This window comes from Myxine glutinosa, chromosome 2 (assembly GCF_964187855.1).
Source record: "Myxine glutinosa chromosome 2, kmMyxGlut1.1, whole genome shotgun sequence".
Taxonomy (NCBI): domain Eukaryota; kingdom Metazoa; phylum Chordata; class Myxini; order Myxiniformes; family Myxinidae; genus Myxine; species Myxine glutinosa.
In genome coordinates, this window is record NC_136262.1 from 271,747,580 (window position 1) to 271,764,265 (window position 16,686).

Below are 16,686 nucleotides of genomic sequence, written 5' to 3' on the forward strand. Positions count from 1 at the left end.
TATACTATTTAGAGTTGAGGTGTGTAAAGTCATTCCCAGTGGATTTGTCCTGTTCCCACCAGGACATTGCACTGCAATGCAGGAGCTCCTCCACATTCCAACCTCTTCCCTGTCACCTAATTTTGGGACCAAGCACTCTGGATGTTCCCAGGTGGTGTGTCCTGAAATTAAGTGTATGCAGGACGAATGAATTAATGACAGGTCTCTGTCTCACTCTTATTTCTCTCTGCATCAAATCCACCCTGGATCATAAAGGACAGAAAACTGATCATGTTCTCTTCTCTTTCATCTTAGGTTTATTTCAAAAGAAAATGGCATTTCCTCTACATCCACTGGGCCTACTACTCTCACCAACACAGAACAACCGTGCAACTCGATCGTTTCGGAACGGGGTCGGTCGACGCAGGGATTTCAAGAAAGCTCGGCCTGGCCGAGCGGTACCATTTCCTTCAACCGTTCCCACCACACAATTTGTGACGTCACAGCGGCTGGAAACCCGTTTTCTCTTCACTCGTCTTCTGAAGTTTCACTCTGTCAAACACAAAAATGGATTATGAGAGACCGAGCGAGCGACAAACGGTCACAAAGCTAACTCATTTCCGTTTAGTCTTGATCATAGCCTGATGATTCAAATAATCTTGAGGATGCATCTCATTTCCACCATAGATAATCATCCATGAACAACACATTTAAAAGGAGAACGTAGCACACATGGTATAGCGTGGCACACATGGTATAGCGTGGCACACGTGGCATAGCGTGGCACACGTGGCATAGCGTGGCACACATGGCATGGCATGGCACACGTGGCATAGCGTGGCACACATGGTATAGCGCACACTAAGAATCACTTACAATTTTGAAAAGTCTCGTATCCATATACAGATCTTCACCTAAATCGATTCAATCCATCCTTGTTACACACGCAACCTGCACCAAATGTCGTCAGAATCTGTCCATAACCGTTTGAGATACCATGTTCTTAGGTAGACAGCCAGGGCTGAAAACAACCTGTGTCCAACTTCGGGGCGTAGGCTAACCCCCGCTCTAGCAGGGAAAATGGCCTTAAAATGCATGTTGTTGTTGTTGTTGTTGTTGTTGTTGTTGTTGTTGTTGTCCAACTTCGGGGCGGAGGTAAAAATAACCCTTTTTAGGTAAAGGAGGTAAAGAGAGAACTAAAGATAACCGCAGAACCATTTTTAGACGAGGCAGGACAAGATCCATTTTTTAAAACCTTTTTTTACCGTCTTTAGACAAGCTACATCGAGTTGATGTCATTGAGCAAAATGGAATCTCATGCATGTTAGAATATTACTTCCCTTAATCACATCCTTCCTTCAACGAGTCTCAAATACACAGCCGTGGCCAAAAATATTGGCACCTTCGCACTTTTTTCAAATAACTCACAATTTCTCGAAAAATAAGTTGAAATTGCCAATGTATTTGGTCTCCACAATTCTTTATTTCACTGTTAATATTACAGAACCTTGTTTTTGATTCAGAACTTAATATGTCATTTAAAATCAGAAAATAAATAGAAATGGCATCAACAAAATCATTGAAACCGTGGACTTAATATTTGTTAGCACAAGCTTTGTACAAAATAACTGCAGTGAAGTTATTCCTATAGCCATGAGTGAGCTTCCTACACCTCTCTACTGGCAGTTTGTCCCACTCTTCTTGTGCAAACTGCTCCAGTTCTCCCAGATTTGAAGGGTGCCTTCTCCCAACTGCTGTTTTCAGATCTCCCCACAGGTGTTCAATGGGATTTAGATCTGGACTCATTGCTGGTCACTTCAGAACAGTCCACCGTTTTTTCTTGAGCCATTCCTGGGTGCTTTTTGAAGTGTGTTTTCGGTCATTGTCCTGCTGCAAGACCCATGACCTTCGACGGAGACCCAGCTTTCTGACACTGGGTTAAACATTGAGCTCCAAAATGCCTCGGTAATCTCCTGATTTCATGATGCCATGCACATATTCAAGGTACCCAGTGCCAGAGGCAGCACAGCAACCCCAAAACATCACTGAACCTCCTCCATGTTTGACTGTAGGAATGGTGTTCTTTTCTTTGAAGGCTTCATTTTGTTTTCTGTAAACATAGAGATGATGTGCTTCACCAAAAGCTCTAATTTGGTCTCATCTGTCCACAGAAAGATTTTGGCTTGTTCAGGTGTGTTTTCGCAATTTGCATTCGGCCTTTCTTATGTCTCTCAGTGGGTTCCTCCTGGGTCTCCTACCATAGAACCCCCTTTCATTGAGTTTGTGACGGATGGTGCGAGTTTAACCTGTCGTACCTTGTATCTGAAGGTCAGCTTGAATCTGTTTGGCAGTTGATCGAGGTGTTTTCTCCACCATTCGAACAATCCTTCATTGCAATCTTCGATCAAGTTTTCTCTTGCGGCCACGTCCAGGGAGGTTGGCTACAGTGCCATGGGCCTTAAACTTCCTGAAAACATTGCGTATGGTGGACACAGGAACATCAAGGCCTCTGGAGATGAACGTATAGCCTTGAGATTGTCCATTCTTGGCTACAATCTTGTGTCTGACCTCCTCAGACAATTCTCTGGTTTTCTTTCTTTTCTCCATGCTCATCGCAGTACACACAGTGACACAAAACAGCAGAATGACTCCTTTTCTCTATTCAAACTGGTTGAATGAGTGATTTTTATATTGCAGGCACCTGCATCTCACTACAGGTGAGTTCAATTCCAAAGTAAAGGAGAATCACCTGCTTGAAATTTAATTATTTCTAACAACTTCTAAAAGGTGCCATTAATATTGTCCGGGCCATTTTAGGATTTCTGTGTGAAATAAGCTAAGATTTTGTAATTTTTTCAGCTTTTTTTGTTTTGTTCCACTGCAAACCAAAGAAATACAAATATGGATACGAAAAGATTTTTAATTTCAACAATTGTCTGGAAGAAATGGTGAATTATTTGAAAAAAGTGCAAAGGTGCCAATATTTTTGGCCACGGCTGTAATAAAAAATTCTCTCATTATTTAGAAGAGGTTGAACAAGCATCAAAAGGGTCTAGTCAGGTTCACTATGTTAACAAATATAATTTCGTTCAAAATTTTGGAAGATTAGCAAACCTGCACATTTTTGGAATCATCAGAGCATGGAGAATCCGAAAATCAATGTTGGCATTTGCACAGACACAGATTTTGGATTTTCAAAATGGCCGCCATAAAATACATATTTTGCGCTATCTCAGCTTCGAGTCAACCTAGAAACTTAATGAAATATGCTAATCCTATGTTTTCCGGGTCAAGGAATCCAATAAAGGCCTCAACATAGTGCTCAGGATTATAGAAAAGCAACAAACAAAGGTAATTGAAAACCATTGTCTTTATATTTGTGATATAACTGTATTACATAATACATGATATTGCAAGTCCTTTGAAGTTATAGGTATGGGTTTATAAAGCAAGAAAGCAGCCTTGTTAGTATCAGATTGAACTATAAGTCCTATATACAGGATCTACTGGGTCTACACCGTTCAGGAATATGCTTTTACAGATCTTCATCACTGTCCTGAGGGTAATTTTCGCAAAGGTGTCTACGCAAATGCCAACATTAATTTTGGGATTCCTCATGCTCTGAATATTCCAAAAATATATCGTTTTGCTCATCTCCAAAAATTTTAACGAAAAAAACATAGTGAACCTGACTAGTCCCATAGCCCTCAGAAATGGTTCATCGGCAAACACCGTCACATGATTCCATGGACATCGACATTACTTTATCAAAAAGATGGGTTCGGACTGAGAAGACAAATTGATTAGGTGTGGATAATGAACATGGTCACGGTAGGCCCAGTTTTCACCAAAATCCTTGCTGTGTACGTCACGCCAGCCATCACACATGGACCTTCAAGTTGAATGGGCCGAAAGATTTTGCTGCTCATTTCCAGAAACACCAGGGGCAGTGTAGATCTAACAATGTTTGAACAGTCCCCACAACCTGGGAGGGGTTTCTGAGAATCCAGGTAGCATTGTGCAGAAATACCAACCTTCAGAGGTCTTCGCAATATCCTGGAAGGGGTTTTTATCTCAGGCTCATCGCTACGTTTCATCAGAACCCATCATGCTCTCTAATCACCTAAAGGCAATGACTGACGTTGGAAGCTCTGGTGGAAGCAGTTAGAACACACTTGCCATTATGTTTGCTTGAAATGCGTTTATTCTTTAGCAAATGCAAATAATTTATTTTGGATACAACAGTGAAAATGCAAAACAGTACAAATACTGAAGACAGTGTAAGGACGTTGTGTAGACATTTTGTGAAAATGTGGTCAGGTGTTGGTTTAGCCTGGTTAGTTCATTTCAATGTGTGAAGATGTGGAAATAAACAAATTTGTCTCCTTCACCTCGGATCTGTAGGAAGGATGGAACTACACAGGTTGTGACCATTGGGATCACTACAGATCTATAGGAAGGATGGAACTACATAGGTTGTGAATGTTGAGATGACCTCGGATCTGCAGGAAGTGTGAAACTACCTTGGCACCAACCGTCGGCACGACCAAGGTTTTGTGGTTAAGGCTCACCATTTGTGCATTTACCACGTGATAGGGTAAAGACCTCTGGCTGGGAGGGTTCCAACAGCTGCTCTTTCCTCTTCTTATTGGCATCGCGATCACTCTTGTAGGCTCTGTAAGGAATCCAGGAACTACTATGGTGAGAAAATCCTGGTATTTGTACAATCATCCCGAGTGATATTCAACTCATCATTCACATAACCGCAAATGCATTCCAATGTTTCCGCAGAAGCAAGTCATAAGTATCCGCACCCAGCTCAATAACAGTGCTGACCACATCACTCCCATATTTTTATTTACAAGGTCAAGGCTCATGGTGAAAGCATGTTTGGTGGGGATTTCCACTGCCTGAGATGTTCCTTCCTTGAAGCGCTCTGTTTTGAATACATATTAAAGATGGACAGGGAAATCACGACAAAATTAGTAGAGAGCTTCGTAAGCGAACCTCTATGGCAATTGCATGTATATGTAAATCCATTCAAAATTTCACTGTCATTCCCCATTCCCTTGGGAACAAAATTTCATGTTGTCATTTCAAATGTCCCTTCCATGATCCGCCATCTTGCTCACGTGATCTTGCTTTGGTCTGGCGCGACCGATAAATTATTTTCACCTGGTGATTAATATACACTAGAATCCCACATTCTCTGATGTTGTTTTTATTTAATTATAATAGGTATTGTTTTTAATGTTTACTTCATCTCTTGGCCTTGCTGTGTTTTAATTTGTTGGGTGTAGTGACTAAGATAGTGTAGCTGGTGGTACCTCATGAGGTGGTTCATATATCTTAAGATTTTTAATAGAGAGCTTCGTAAGCGAACCTCTATGGCAATTGCATGTTTATGTAAATCCATTCAAAATTTCACTGTCATTCCCCATTCCCTTGGGAAAAAAATTTCATGTTGTCATTTCAAATGTCCCTTCCATGATCCGCCATCTTGCCCAGGTGATCTTGCTTTGCTGGCCGATCTCTCAAGCATTAAACGAAGGCCACATGAAGAACGTGACGTATTTCCGTTTTATTTTTCTACTTCCGGCTTTCTTCAAATTAAGGCTTAATTTCCGTTACGCAATGACAGGAAACAATGCTGAATACACTTTAACTACCTTTAGAGTCGACACCACCACGTAGCTCACATCTCTCAACTAAACAATATAAAAAAGCGATCCTTATTTTGCGAGGGCTGCGTACTCGATCGACTGACCATTGTCGACGAAGCTCTCACTCTACACAATGCGTATTTTCATATTATTTGGTATGGAACAAGGCCTACTGTAGACTGGCAAGTAGGTTACAGTATGTACACTCACCTCTGAGCTGTGTAGCCTGGGTTCAAATCCTAATCCAGTTATAAACTGTCATCTTGGTATTTTGCTGGCATGGCGAGGCATCGACGTGTGCATACCGTCCATCAGATGAACGTTTAGCCGGGTGTCTCATCTGTGCGCATTACTTGGGCGGATGGTAAATATTCCACAATGTCTCTCTTGAAGAGTAGGTGAGTTATTGTTGGCATCCTGAAAAAAATTACAAATTCTTGCCAAAACTCATGCCAACCTACACTTGACAAGCATGGCAAATGTGAGTAAAAGAAAGTCTTTGTCCTGCAGTGGACTGTAAATAGGCTCATGATGACGATGCGGCAGCTTCCTGTAGAATTATAAAGATTGTGGCGGACACGAAAGCTCACTGGCGCGAGGGCATCATTTCGTGCACCAAGTGGGCGGCGGCCACGCCCGAGGGGTAGGCGTGGCCGCGGGATATACACCGGGCGCGCAGCCCAGAACGCTCCAGTGTTACAGTGGAGCTCTTCTCTTTTTTTTTTTTTTTTTTTTTTTTTCTATACTGAATCGAGGCTGAATAAAGACTCTTACAACTTACCGCGTTGTCCGCTTCCTCCTTGCTTACAAGCAGCGCACGTAACACCGCGCTTCATTGGTGACCTCCGACGTTCTGGTCAGCCGTCACTGACCACCCGAACCCGCCACAGCCATGGCAACCAACGCGGTAGCGATAAAGCTCCCCGAATTCTGGGAAGCTCAGGCAGAGATCTGGTTCCTGCAGGCCGAAGCCCAGTTCAGGCTTCGACGCATCACGGCGGACGAGACACGCTACTGCCACGTGGTCGCCTCCCTCGGGGCCGGCGCGGCCGCCCGCGTCGTGTCGGTCCTGAGGAACCCACCGGCCGATGACAGGTACGAGGCGATCAAGCGTCTCCTCCTCGCCACGTTCGGGCTCACGGTGGACGCACTGGCCGATCGCCTCTTGGACCTCCCCGAGCTCGGTGACACGCGACCGTCGGTCCGAATGGACCATATGCTGTCGCTCATGGGCGACGAAACCCCGAACGCTCTATTCCGGGCGTTATTTCGACGCCAGCTGCCGGCACGAGTACGCCTCGCGTTGGCCGGTTCCGCGACAACGGAACCCCGTGCGTTCGCGGCCGAGGCCGACAAGTTCTACGCGGCTTTGGACATGCAGGCGAGTTTCGGTGCGGCCGTAGCGGCTCCCGAGCCCGAAACTGCTGCGGTGCCGACCCCTACTACGCGACGCACCGCGTAGCCGCTGAACCTCCTGCGGGTGCCCACCCCTGCTCCGAGGGGCGCCTCGTGGCGGCCGCCACGCCCCGCCCACCACCACCGTGGAAACCGCGGCCTCCGGCTTCGCCGCAAACCTGGTGCCATTTCCACGCTAGGTTCGGCCAGGAGGCCCGGCAATGTCGCCCGCCGTGCTCATTCGGCAGGTCGGGAAACGCCCGGGCCAGCCCTGGGTAGTGGCACTGAGCGCCGGCCGATTAAACAGCCTCCTGTACATAACGGACACCTTATCTGGGCGCCGTTACCTGTGCGACATGGGAGCGCAGGTGAGTGTCGTTCCCGCCGGTACGTCCGACAAGCGGGCCGGGGCCCCGCGCTGCTTGCTGCCAACGGTACGCCCATTCACACGTACGGAAAACGCTGCCTTTCTCTGCGGTTCGGAGGGCAGGTTTTCCGATGGTCGTTCGTGACTGCCGACGTGCCTATGGCACTGCTCGGCGCGGACTTCCTCTGTGCCAATGGCCTGTTGGTCGACGTCAAGCACAGAAGGCTTGTCCAGGCTGAGACGTTCAGCTCGCTCGCTTGCGCGCTGCCCACCTCGTTGAGCAGCTCACGGAGCGGCTCATCGAGCGGCTTGCTGAGCGGTTCGGTTCCGGCCAGGTTCATCTGCACGCTTCCGGCAGCGGACGAATTCACCCGCCTCCTCGCCCGTTTCCCGGCTCTCACGAGGCCCACCTTCTCGGCAAGGACCGTCAAGCACGGGGTGGAACATCACATCCCCACCGCCGGGCCACCGGTCTACGCCCGGGCACGCCGCCTCGAGCCGACGAAGCTCGCGGTAGCTAAAGCGGTGTTTGCTACGCTGGAGCGGCTCGGCATCGTGCGGCGCTCCGAGAGCGCTTGGGCGTCGCCGCTCCACATCGTGCCCAAGCCCGGCGGGGGATGGCGACCGTGCGGGGACTACCGCTGTCGCAACGACGCCACCACCCCCGACCGCTACCCCGTCCCCCATATTCAGGACTTTTCTGCCCGCTTGGCGAATATGTCCTTCTTCTCGAAGGTGGACCTCATACGCGGTTACCACCAGGTCCCCGTCAGGCCGGAGGACATCCCGAAGACGGCTGTCATCACGCCGTTCGGTCTTTTCAAATTTCTTTGGATACCCTTCGGTTTGAAGAATGCGGCTCAGGCGTTCCAGCGCCTCATGGACAGCGTCTTGCGCGACTTGGATTTTGTCTACGTCTATCTGGATGACATCCTCGTCGCAAGCGCATCCCACGAAGAGCACCTTCACCATCTCCGCACGCTCTTCGAACGTCTGGGCCAGCACGGCCTGATCGTGAACCCCGCCAAGTGCCGGTTCGGTGTCGCTGGAATCGACTTTTTGGGGCACTGCGTCACCAGGCATGGGGCCGTCCCCCTACCGGCCAAGGTGGAGGCGGTGAAGGGGTTTCCGTGCCCCCGCACGATCAGGGGGCTCCAGGAGTTCCTGGGCATGGTAAACTTTTACCATCGTTTCCTGCCCCGCATCGCCCAGCTCCTGCGCCCCTTGCACGAGGCCCTCCAAGGGAAGCCGGGCAAAGGTGAAGTCACCTGGACCGAGCAGATGGACGCGGCGTTCATGGGCGCGAAGCTCTCCTTGGCTAATGCCACCATGCTCGCGCACTCGGCGCCCGATGCACCGATAGCCCTCACCACCGACGCCTCGGACTACGCGGTGGGCGCGGTGCACAAGCAATGGGTGCGTGGAGCTTGGCAACCGCTGGCGTTCTTCAGCCGGCAGCTTCGCCTGCCCGAACGCCGGTACAGTACCTTCGACCGCGAGTTGCTCGGGCTCCACCTGGCGGTCAGGCACTTCTGGCATCTGCTCGAGGGCCGTGCGTTCACGGCCTTCGTCGACCACAAGCCACTGGTGTTCGCGATGGGCAAGGTTGCCGAGGCGCGGTCGGCCCGGCAGCAGCGTCACCTCTCGGCCGTGTCCGAATACACAACGGACATCCGGCACGTCGTGGGGAAGGACAACCCGGTGGTGGATTGCCTTTCCCGGTCCGTTGCCCACGCGGTCCACCTTGGCATCGACTATGCCCGGATGGTGGCGGACCAGGCCGCCGACCCCGACGTCCAGGCCTTGCGGACCGCCGTTACGGGCCTCCGCGTCACCGAGGTGCCATTCAATGGCGCGGGCACGGCCCTCTGGTGCGACGTCTCCCTCGGGCGGCCTCGCCCCATCGTGCCCGCGGGCTGGCAGCGCCGGATTTTCGACTCCATCCACGGCCTGTCCCACCCGGGCACGAAGGCCTCCCAGAGGTTGATCGCCGTCAAGTTTGTCTGGCATGGCCTCCGGAAGGCCGTCCGCGGCTGGGCCAGGACGTGCCTCGCGTGCCAGCGCGAAGGTGCACTGACACACCCAGGCCCCATTGGCCCCGTTTGCGGTGCCGGAACGTCGGTTTGACCACGTTCACATGGACCTGGTGGGACCTCTGCCCCCCTCGCGGGGTTTCACCCATGTCCTGACCATGATGGACCGCACCACCCGGTGGCCGGAGGCCGTGCCTTTGGCGTCAACGACGGCGGCGGACGTCGCGCAGGCGTTCATCGCCACCTGGGTCGCCCGGTTCGGCGCCCCCTCGGACATCTCGTCCGACCGCGGCCCCCAGTTCACCTCGGAGCTCTGGGGGGCGGTCGCGCGGGGGCTCGGGGTCCAGCTGCACCGCACCACGGCCTACCACCCCCAGGCTAACGGCCTGTGCGAGCGGTTCCACCGCTCGTTGAAGGCCGCGCTCCGGGCGACCCTCCGCGACGGCGGCTGGGTCGGCAGGCTCCCCTGGGTGCTGCTGGGCCTCCGGACGGTGCCCAAGGATGACCTGCGCGCATCCGCGGTGGAGTTGGTCTTCGGGCAACCGCTGCGGGTGCCGGGCGAGTTCCTCCCCGACTCCACGGCACCATGGTCCGCGGCGCAGGAGCGCTCCGCACTGCAGGAGACTGCCCAGAGGTTCGCCCCGGTGCCCACGGCGCACCACGGGCACCCACCTACGCACGTCGCCCCGGAGCTTCGCACCGCGGAGTACGTCTTCATCCAGCACGACACCCACCGGACACCACTGCAGCCCCCGTACGACGGGCCTTTCCGCGTGCTGGAGACCGGGGTGAAACATTTCACCTTGGACATCGGCGGCACTCCTGACCGGGTCTCCATAGACCGCCTCAAGCTGGCCCACCTCGACGTGGACCACCCACCGCCGGTGGCTCGGCCCCCGCGTCGGGGCCGCCCCCCGGCGGGCGGACCCCCAGCACCGCCCGGCCCCGCCGGCACGCCGCCCCCCGAGCCTGCACCCATCCCGGGTGCAGCCGGAGGCATCCCAGCTGGCATCCCTGCACCCCGGATGCCGCCAGTCACCAGAGGGCGCTTCGGCCGGGTCATCCGTTTGCCCCGCAAACTGGCCCTCCAGGTGCGCGGGAATTCTGGGGGGGCGCGTGTGGCGGACACGAAAGCTCACTGGCGCGAGGGCATCATTCTGCGCACCAATTGGGCGGCGGCCATGCCCAAGGGGTAGGCGTGGCCACGGGATATACACCGGGCGCGCAGCCCGGAACGCTCCAGTGTTACAGTGGAGCTCTTGAATAAAGACTCTTACAACTTACCGCGTTGTCCGCTTCCTCCTTGCTTACAAGCAGCGCGCGTAACACCGCGCTTCAAGATGAACATTTTAAAACCAAATGCTAAATGGTAATCATGGAATACTTACCCCATGCAGTCAAATTGGTACAAGCCAACTCTTCGTTTTTTAAGGTTTTTTTTATTTTTTTTTAACTTTGATCCAATATCGCTGTCAGGCCAAATGACCGATGACATCATACATTTACATTCTCCAATACAATTGTTGCATAGATCACACTCAATAAATTTCAAACTAATCGGACTAAACGTTGTATTTGTCAAATTATAACGTTGTAGGAGTTACAGGCAACAAAAGGCTGAAACTTCTCGAACAGCTCAAGGCTCCTTTATTCCAACAAACCTCGCGAAACCAAAACGGAACTCCTCTTAAATAAACCCCCCGTCACTTCTGCCCGATCCTCTTAAAGGGGCGTGGCTCCAATAACCGAGCGCACGCAACACCCATACCATCGATAATCCCATTGGTAATGTGACAGTGAATTATGAACAACCCAGCCTCTATGGGGTATCCCCCACATGTGCCCCCCCCCCCCCCCCGATTTCACTCGCACTGGCAATGTCAAGTCGTTGGGGGGCCTCAACCACCCGGCCGAAACGACCCCTGATGACCCGAGCAGGGACTGTTAGGGGCATGCCAGGTCCCCCCGCCTGCCCGGGGGCAAACCGGGGGCTTACCCGGCCTGGGACGGCCCTGCCGTGGGGTTTGGGCCAACCGTGGGGACTGGTCCAGATCCAAGTGAGCCGGCTTGAGGCGGTCCACCGAAAGGTGGTCCGGTTTGCCGCCGATGTCGACCACGAAGGACTTGTCCCCGGCCTCCAGAACGTGGAAAGGCCCATCATAAGGCAGCAGAAGCGGCCCCCGGTGTGCGTCATGGCGAACAAAGACGTACTCTGCTGTATGTAGATCTGGCGGGACGTGGGCTTGAGGCAAACTGTGTTGAGATGTGGGCACCGGCGCAAACACCCTGGCATTCTCCCGGAGAACAGACCGCTGACGGGCAGCGGACCAGGGGCTCGTAGCGTCAGGAATTAAACTCCCCGGGAACCCGCAGCGGCTGGCTATAGACGAGCTCAGCAGATGAGGACTGGAGGTCTTCCTTAGGGGCTGTCCTGAGGCCCAACATGACCCATGGGAGTCTGTCGGCCCAACTGTCATCCCGGGGGCTGGCCCGGAGAGAAGCTTTCATAGAGCGATGAAACCTCTCACACAATCCATTAGCCTGGGGATGATATGCAGTGGCGTGATGGAGCTTTACCCCAAGCCCCTGGGCAACAGCGCCCCAGAGCTCTGACATGAACTGGGGACCCCTGTCTGAAGAGATATCCGAGGGGGCGCCAAAACGGGCAACCCAAGTGCCGATGAACACCCGGTCCACATCGGCAGACGTCGTAGATGTAAGCGGGACGGCCTCCGGCCACCTGGTGGTCCTATCGACCATCGTGAGGAGGTGGATGAATCCAGGTCCACGTTAACATGGTCAAACCATCTCTCGGGCACTGGGAATGGCGCCAACGGAGCCTGGGTATGGCGATGCACCTTCGAGCGTTGGCACTCAACGCAGGTGTTGGCCCAGTTGCGAACATCCTTCTTGAGCCTGTGCCAAACGAACTTCGCCGCCAACAACTTTTGAGACGCCTTCCTGCCAGGGTGAGAAAGACCATGGATGGCATCGAACACCAGCCATCTCCAGATGGTGGGCATGGTGGGGCGAGGCTGTCCCAAGGAAACATCGCACAGTAGCGTGGTGCCCGTGTCCATGAACGGAACATCAGACAGTCGAAGCACTGTGACCGCCGCCCTGCAGGCCTGGACATCCGGGTCTGAGATCTGATCGGCTGCCATGCGGGCATAGTCGATGCCAAGGTGAACCGCGCCAGCTATGGACCGGAAGAGACAATCAGCGACAGTGTTATCCTTCCCAGCAACATGTTGGATGTCCGTCGTGAACTCGGAAACGAAGGAGAGGTGGCATTGTTGACGGGCAGACCACGGCTCCGAGACCTTGGCCATGGCAAAAACCAGAGGTTTGTGGTCCACAAACAACGTGAACGGGCGGGCTTCCAACAGGTAACTGAAGTGTCGGACAGCTAGGTAGAGGCCTAGGAGCTCGCGATCGAAGGTACTGTACTTTCGTTCGTTAGGGCGGAGCTGCCGGCTAAAAAAGGCAAGCGGCTGCCAGGCACCGTTGACCCACTGCTCGTGCACGGCGCCAACGGCGTAGTCCGAAGCGTCCGTGGTTAGAGCAATCGGTGCATCGGGCGACGGATGCACCAGCATGGTCGTGCTGGCGAGGGCCAGTTTAGTATCCGTGAAAACTTTAGCCATCTCCTCGGTCCAGTCAATGGCGCGTTTGTTAGGTTTGCCCTTGAGGGCCTCATAAAGGCGCCGCATGAGCTGGGCCGCACAGGGCATGAAACGATGGTAAAAGTTCACCATGCCCAAAAACTCCTGCAGGGCCCTGACGGTGAGGGGCGCGGAAAACCCTTCACAGCCTCTATTTTAGATGGCAGTGGAACAGCCTCCTCCCTCGTGATGCAGTGGCCAAGGAAGTCAATTGAGGCCACCCTGAATAGGCACATGGCCAGGTTAATGATTAGGCCGTGCTGACTGGGGCGCTCGAAGAGAGCTCGGAGGTGAAACATGTGCTCGGTCCTGGAAGCGCTGACGATGAGAATATCGTCCAGGTAGACGAACAGAAACGGCAAGTCCCGTAACACGCTGTCCATCAGGCACTGGAAAGCCTGGGCTGCGTTTTTGAGCCCGAAAGGCATGCGGAGGAATTTGAAAAGCCCGAACGGTGTAATCACCGTGGTCTTTGGAACGTCCTGCGCCCGGACGGTGACCTGGTGGTAACCACAAATGAGGTCCACCTTAGAAAAAACAACTTTACCGGCCAAGCGGGCAGAAAATCCTGGATGTGCGGGATTGGGTAGCGGTCGGGGGTAGTGGCATTGTTAAGGCGGCGGTAATCCCCGCACGGGCGCCAACCGCCACCCGGCTTCGGTGCAATGTGGGGAGGCGAGGCCCACGGGCTGTCGGACCATCGAACGATGCCAAGACGCTCCAATGTGTCGAACTCCGCCTTAGCAACAGCGAGTTTCCCCGGGTCAAGGCGTCGAGCCCGGGCATAGACGGGCGGGCCGGTAGTCAGAATGTGATGCTCCACCCTGTGCTTGATGGCAACGGCCGAAAACGTGGGTTTCGTAAGGACCGGGAACTCGGTGAGGAGGCGTGAGAACTCATCAGAGGTCGAGAGCACGCAAGGAAGCCTCGTCGAGCCGGAACCGCTCAGCGAGCATGGAGGTGAACTGAAGGTCTCGACATTAATGAGCTGCCGATTTTTAACATCCACCAATAGGCCGTTGGCGCAGAGGAAATCAGCACCCAGCAAGGGGGTGGACACCCTCGCTGTGACAAAATCCCAGTGGGACCCCTGCCCGCCAAAACACAGTGCCACGTTTCGTTTACCAAAAGTCTGAATGGCACTGCTGTTGGCGGCTTCCTGGGCGGGGCCGTGGCTCCCGGCCTCCCGGTCTAATGCTGACGCAGGCAAAATGCTCACCTGGGTACCTGTGTCGCAGAGGAAACGACGTCCAGAGTCGGTGTCCGAAATGAACAACAAACTGCCCGAACGGCCGATGCTCATGGCAGTTAACGAGCGCCGGCACCCCGTTTCCCGACTCGCTGAAGCTGCAGGGTGGCCGTCATGCCTTGGCCTTGGGACCAGACCTTGCGTGGTAAAAGCACAAGCCTGGGGGCTTCTGCCGCTGGGCCATAGTGGCGGCCGCAATGGTGCCCGCCAGCAGCGTAGGCTCGACGGGGGCGGGTCCCATGCAGCCACACTGCATTGTTGTCTGGCGGAGAAAAACTTGTCTGCTTCCCTGGCCAGGGCGCGGAAATCCTTAGCAGGCGAGTTGGCCAAGGCTGACCGTACCGGTCCTGGCAGCTGCTGCAGGAACAGCTCACTGAAGAGGAAACATGGCCGGGGGCTGCCCAGGAGAGAAAACATGTGGTCCATCAGCTCTGACGGCTTGGAGTCGCCCAGACCGGGTAGAGAAAGAAGCTGGCGGGCGCGCTCGGCCTCAGTGAGCTCGAAGGTATCAAGTAGCAGTGCCTTTAGTATCTCGTACTTGCCGCCCTCCGGAGGATCCTGGAGAAGGCTCACCACCTGGTGGCGGTGGAGCTGCTGAGCGCGGACACGACATAATAATATTTAGTGTCGTCAGCAGAAATGCTCCGAATGGCGAATTGGGCCTCAGCTTGTGTGAACCAAACGATAGCCTGTCGTTCCCAAAACTCTGGCAGTTTGATCGAAACTGCGCTTGTCGCCATGTTCGTTAAAATCTGCGGAAACGTCCAAGAGCAAGTCGGGGTCACCAATGTAGGAGTTACAGGCAACAAAAGGCTGAAACTTCTCGAACAGCTCAAGGCTCCTTTATTCCAACAAACCTCATGAAACCAAAACGGAACTCCTCTTAAATAAACCCCCCGTCACTTCTGCCCAATCCTCTTAAAGGAGCCTGGCTCCAATAACTGAGCGCACGCAACACCCATACCATCGATAATCCCATTGATAACGTGACAGTGATTTATGAACAACCCAGCCTCTATGGGGTATCCCCCACAAAGTCATAATTAAGGCACCAAAGACGTCATCGTTAACAACACATTCCCCATGCAGAGTTCCAGGTTCCAATTTTTTTTCATGGAGAGGTTTTGAAAGAGAGAGAGAGAGAGGTTTTGAAAGAGAGAGAGAGAGAGAGAGAGGTTTTGAAAGAGAGAGAGAGAGAGAGAGAGGTTTTGAAAGAGAGAGAGAGGTTTTGAAAGAGAGAGAGGGGTTTTGAAAGAGAGAGAGAGAGGTTTTGAAAGAGAGAGAGAGGTTTTGAAAGAGAGAGAGAGAGAGAGAGGTTTTGAAAGAGAGAGAGAGAGGTTTTGAAAGAGAGAGAGAGAGGTTTTGAAAGAGAGAGAGAGGATTTGAAAGAGAGAGAGAGAGAGAGAGAGAGAGAGAGAGGTTTTGAAAGAGAGAGAGGTTTTGAAAGAGAGAGAGAGAGAGAGGTTTTGAAAGAGAGAGAGAGAGAGAGAGGGGTTTTGAAAGAGAGAGAGAGAGAGAGAGGTTTTGAAAGAGAGAGAGAGAGAGGTTTTGAAAGAGAGAGAGAGAGGTTTTGAAAGAGAGAGAGAGAGAGAGAGAGGTTTTGAAAGAGAGAGAGAGAGAGGTTTTGAAAGAGAGAGAGAGAGAGAGAGAGAGAGAGAGAGAGAGAGAGAGAGAGAGGTTTTGAAAGAGAGAGAGGTTTTGAAAGAGAGAGAGAGGTTTTGAAAGAGAGAGGGAGAGGGAGAGGGAGAGAGAGAGAGAGAACGTTTTTCAGTTTTTCAAAGATGGCGCCTGTACCACGTGACCTATGATGTCATAATTATCGTTAACTTCTACAGGAGGACGCGCTGCTATGGTGAAAGTTTCATGTCCATTGGACTAACAGTTGCAGAGAAAAAGAAAACATTCATACTGATCAGATCAAGCGTTGTACTTGTCGATAATTGTTGTACGTAATGGTACAACAATTATCGACAAGTATAATGATAACGTTGTACCATAATGAGGGCACCAATGACATCATCATTAACATATCTTATTCCCCATGGGAAGTACTTGATAATGAGCCACGTTTCAATTGTTTTCCATTGAGCGGTTTCAGAGATATAGAGGTGTAATGTTTTTCCAAGATGGCGTCCATACCATATGACCTATGACGTTATAATTATCACTAATAATTCTACAGGCAGAGGCACACGTACGTTGAAAATTTCGTGTCAATCGGACCAACGATTGCCGAGAAAATTATTTTTTTAAATGCAGACACGCACGTAGGATATACGATATACAAACGCACCCGATCGCTTAACCCCGCATTTGGCTTCGCGAGTGCCGGGTA

At 52.5% G+C, this 16,686-nt stretch overlaps 1 protein-coding gene across 9 annotated transcripts in view; it reads right to left on the reverse strand.

The window, feature by feature from the left end:
• Positions 1-268: 268 nt before the first annotated feature.
• Positions 269-16,686, reverse strand: part of LOC137420543 (cyclin-J) — a 41,647-nt gene continuing 25,229 nt past the window's right edge. For 5 of the 9 annotated variants that reach the window (XR_013622524.1, XM_068105679.2, XM_078772560.1 and 2 more), the window contains 2 exons: positions 4,551-4,654; positions 269-531 (listed from right to left, as the gene is read on the reverse strand). Coding sequence is in view for 7 of the 9 variants with exons in the window: in XM_068105678.2 (XP_067961779.1) it covers positions 508-531; positions 4,551-4,654 (128 nt within the window). In the remaining 2 variants the exon portion in view is untranslated. The remainder of the gene's footprint in view (positions 532-4,550; positions 4,655-16,686) is intronic. The other 4 variants (XR_010983162.2, XM_068105681.2, XM_068105680.2 and 1 more) reach the window with 1 other exon arrangement.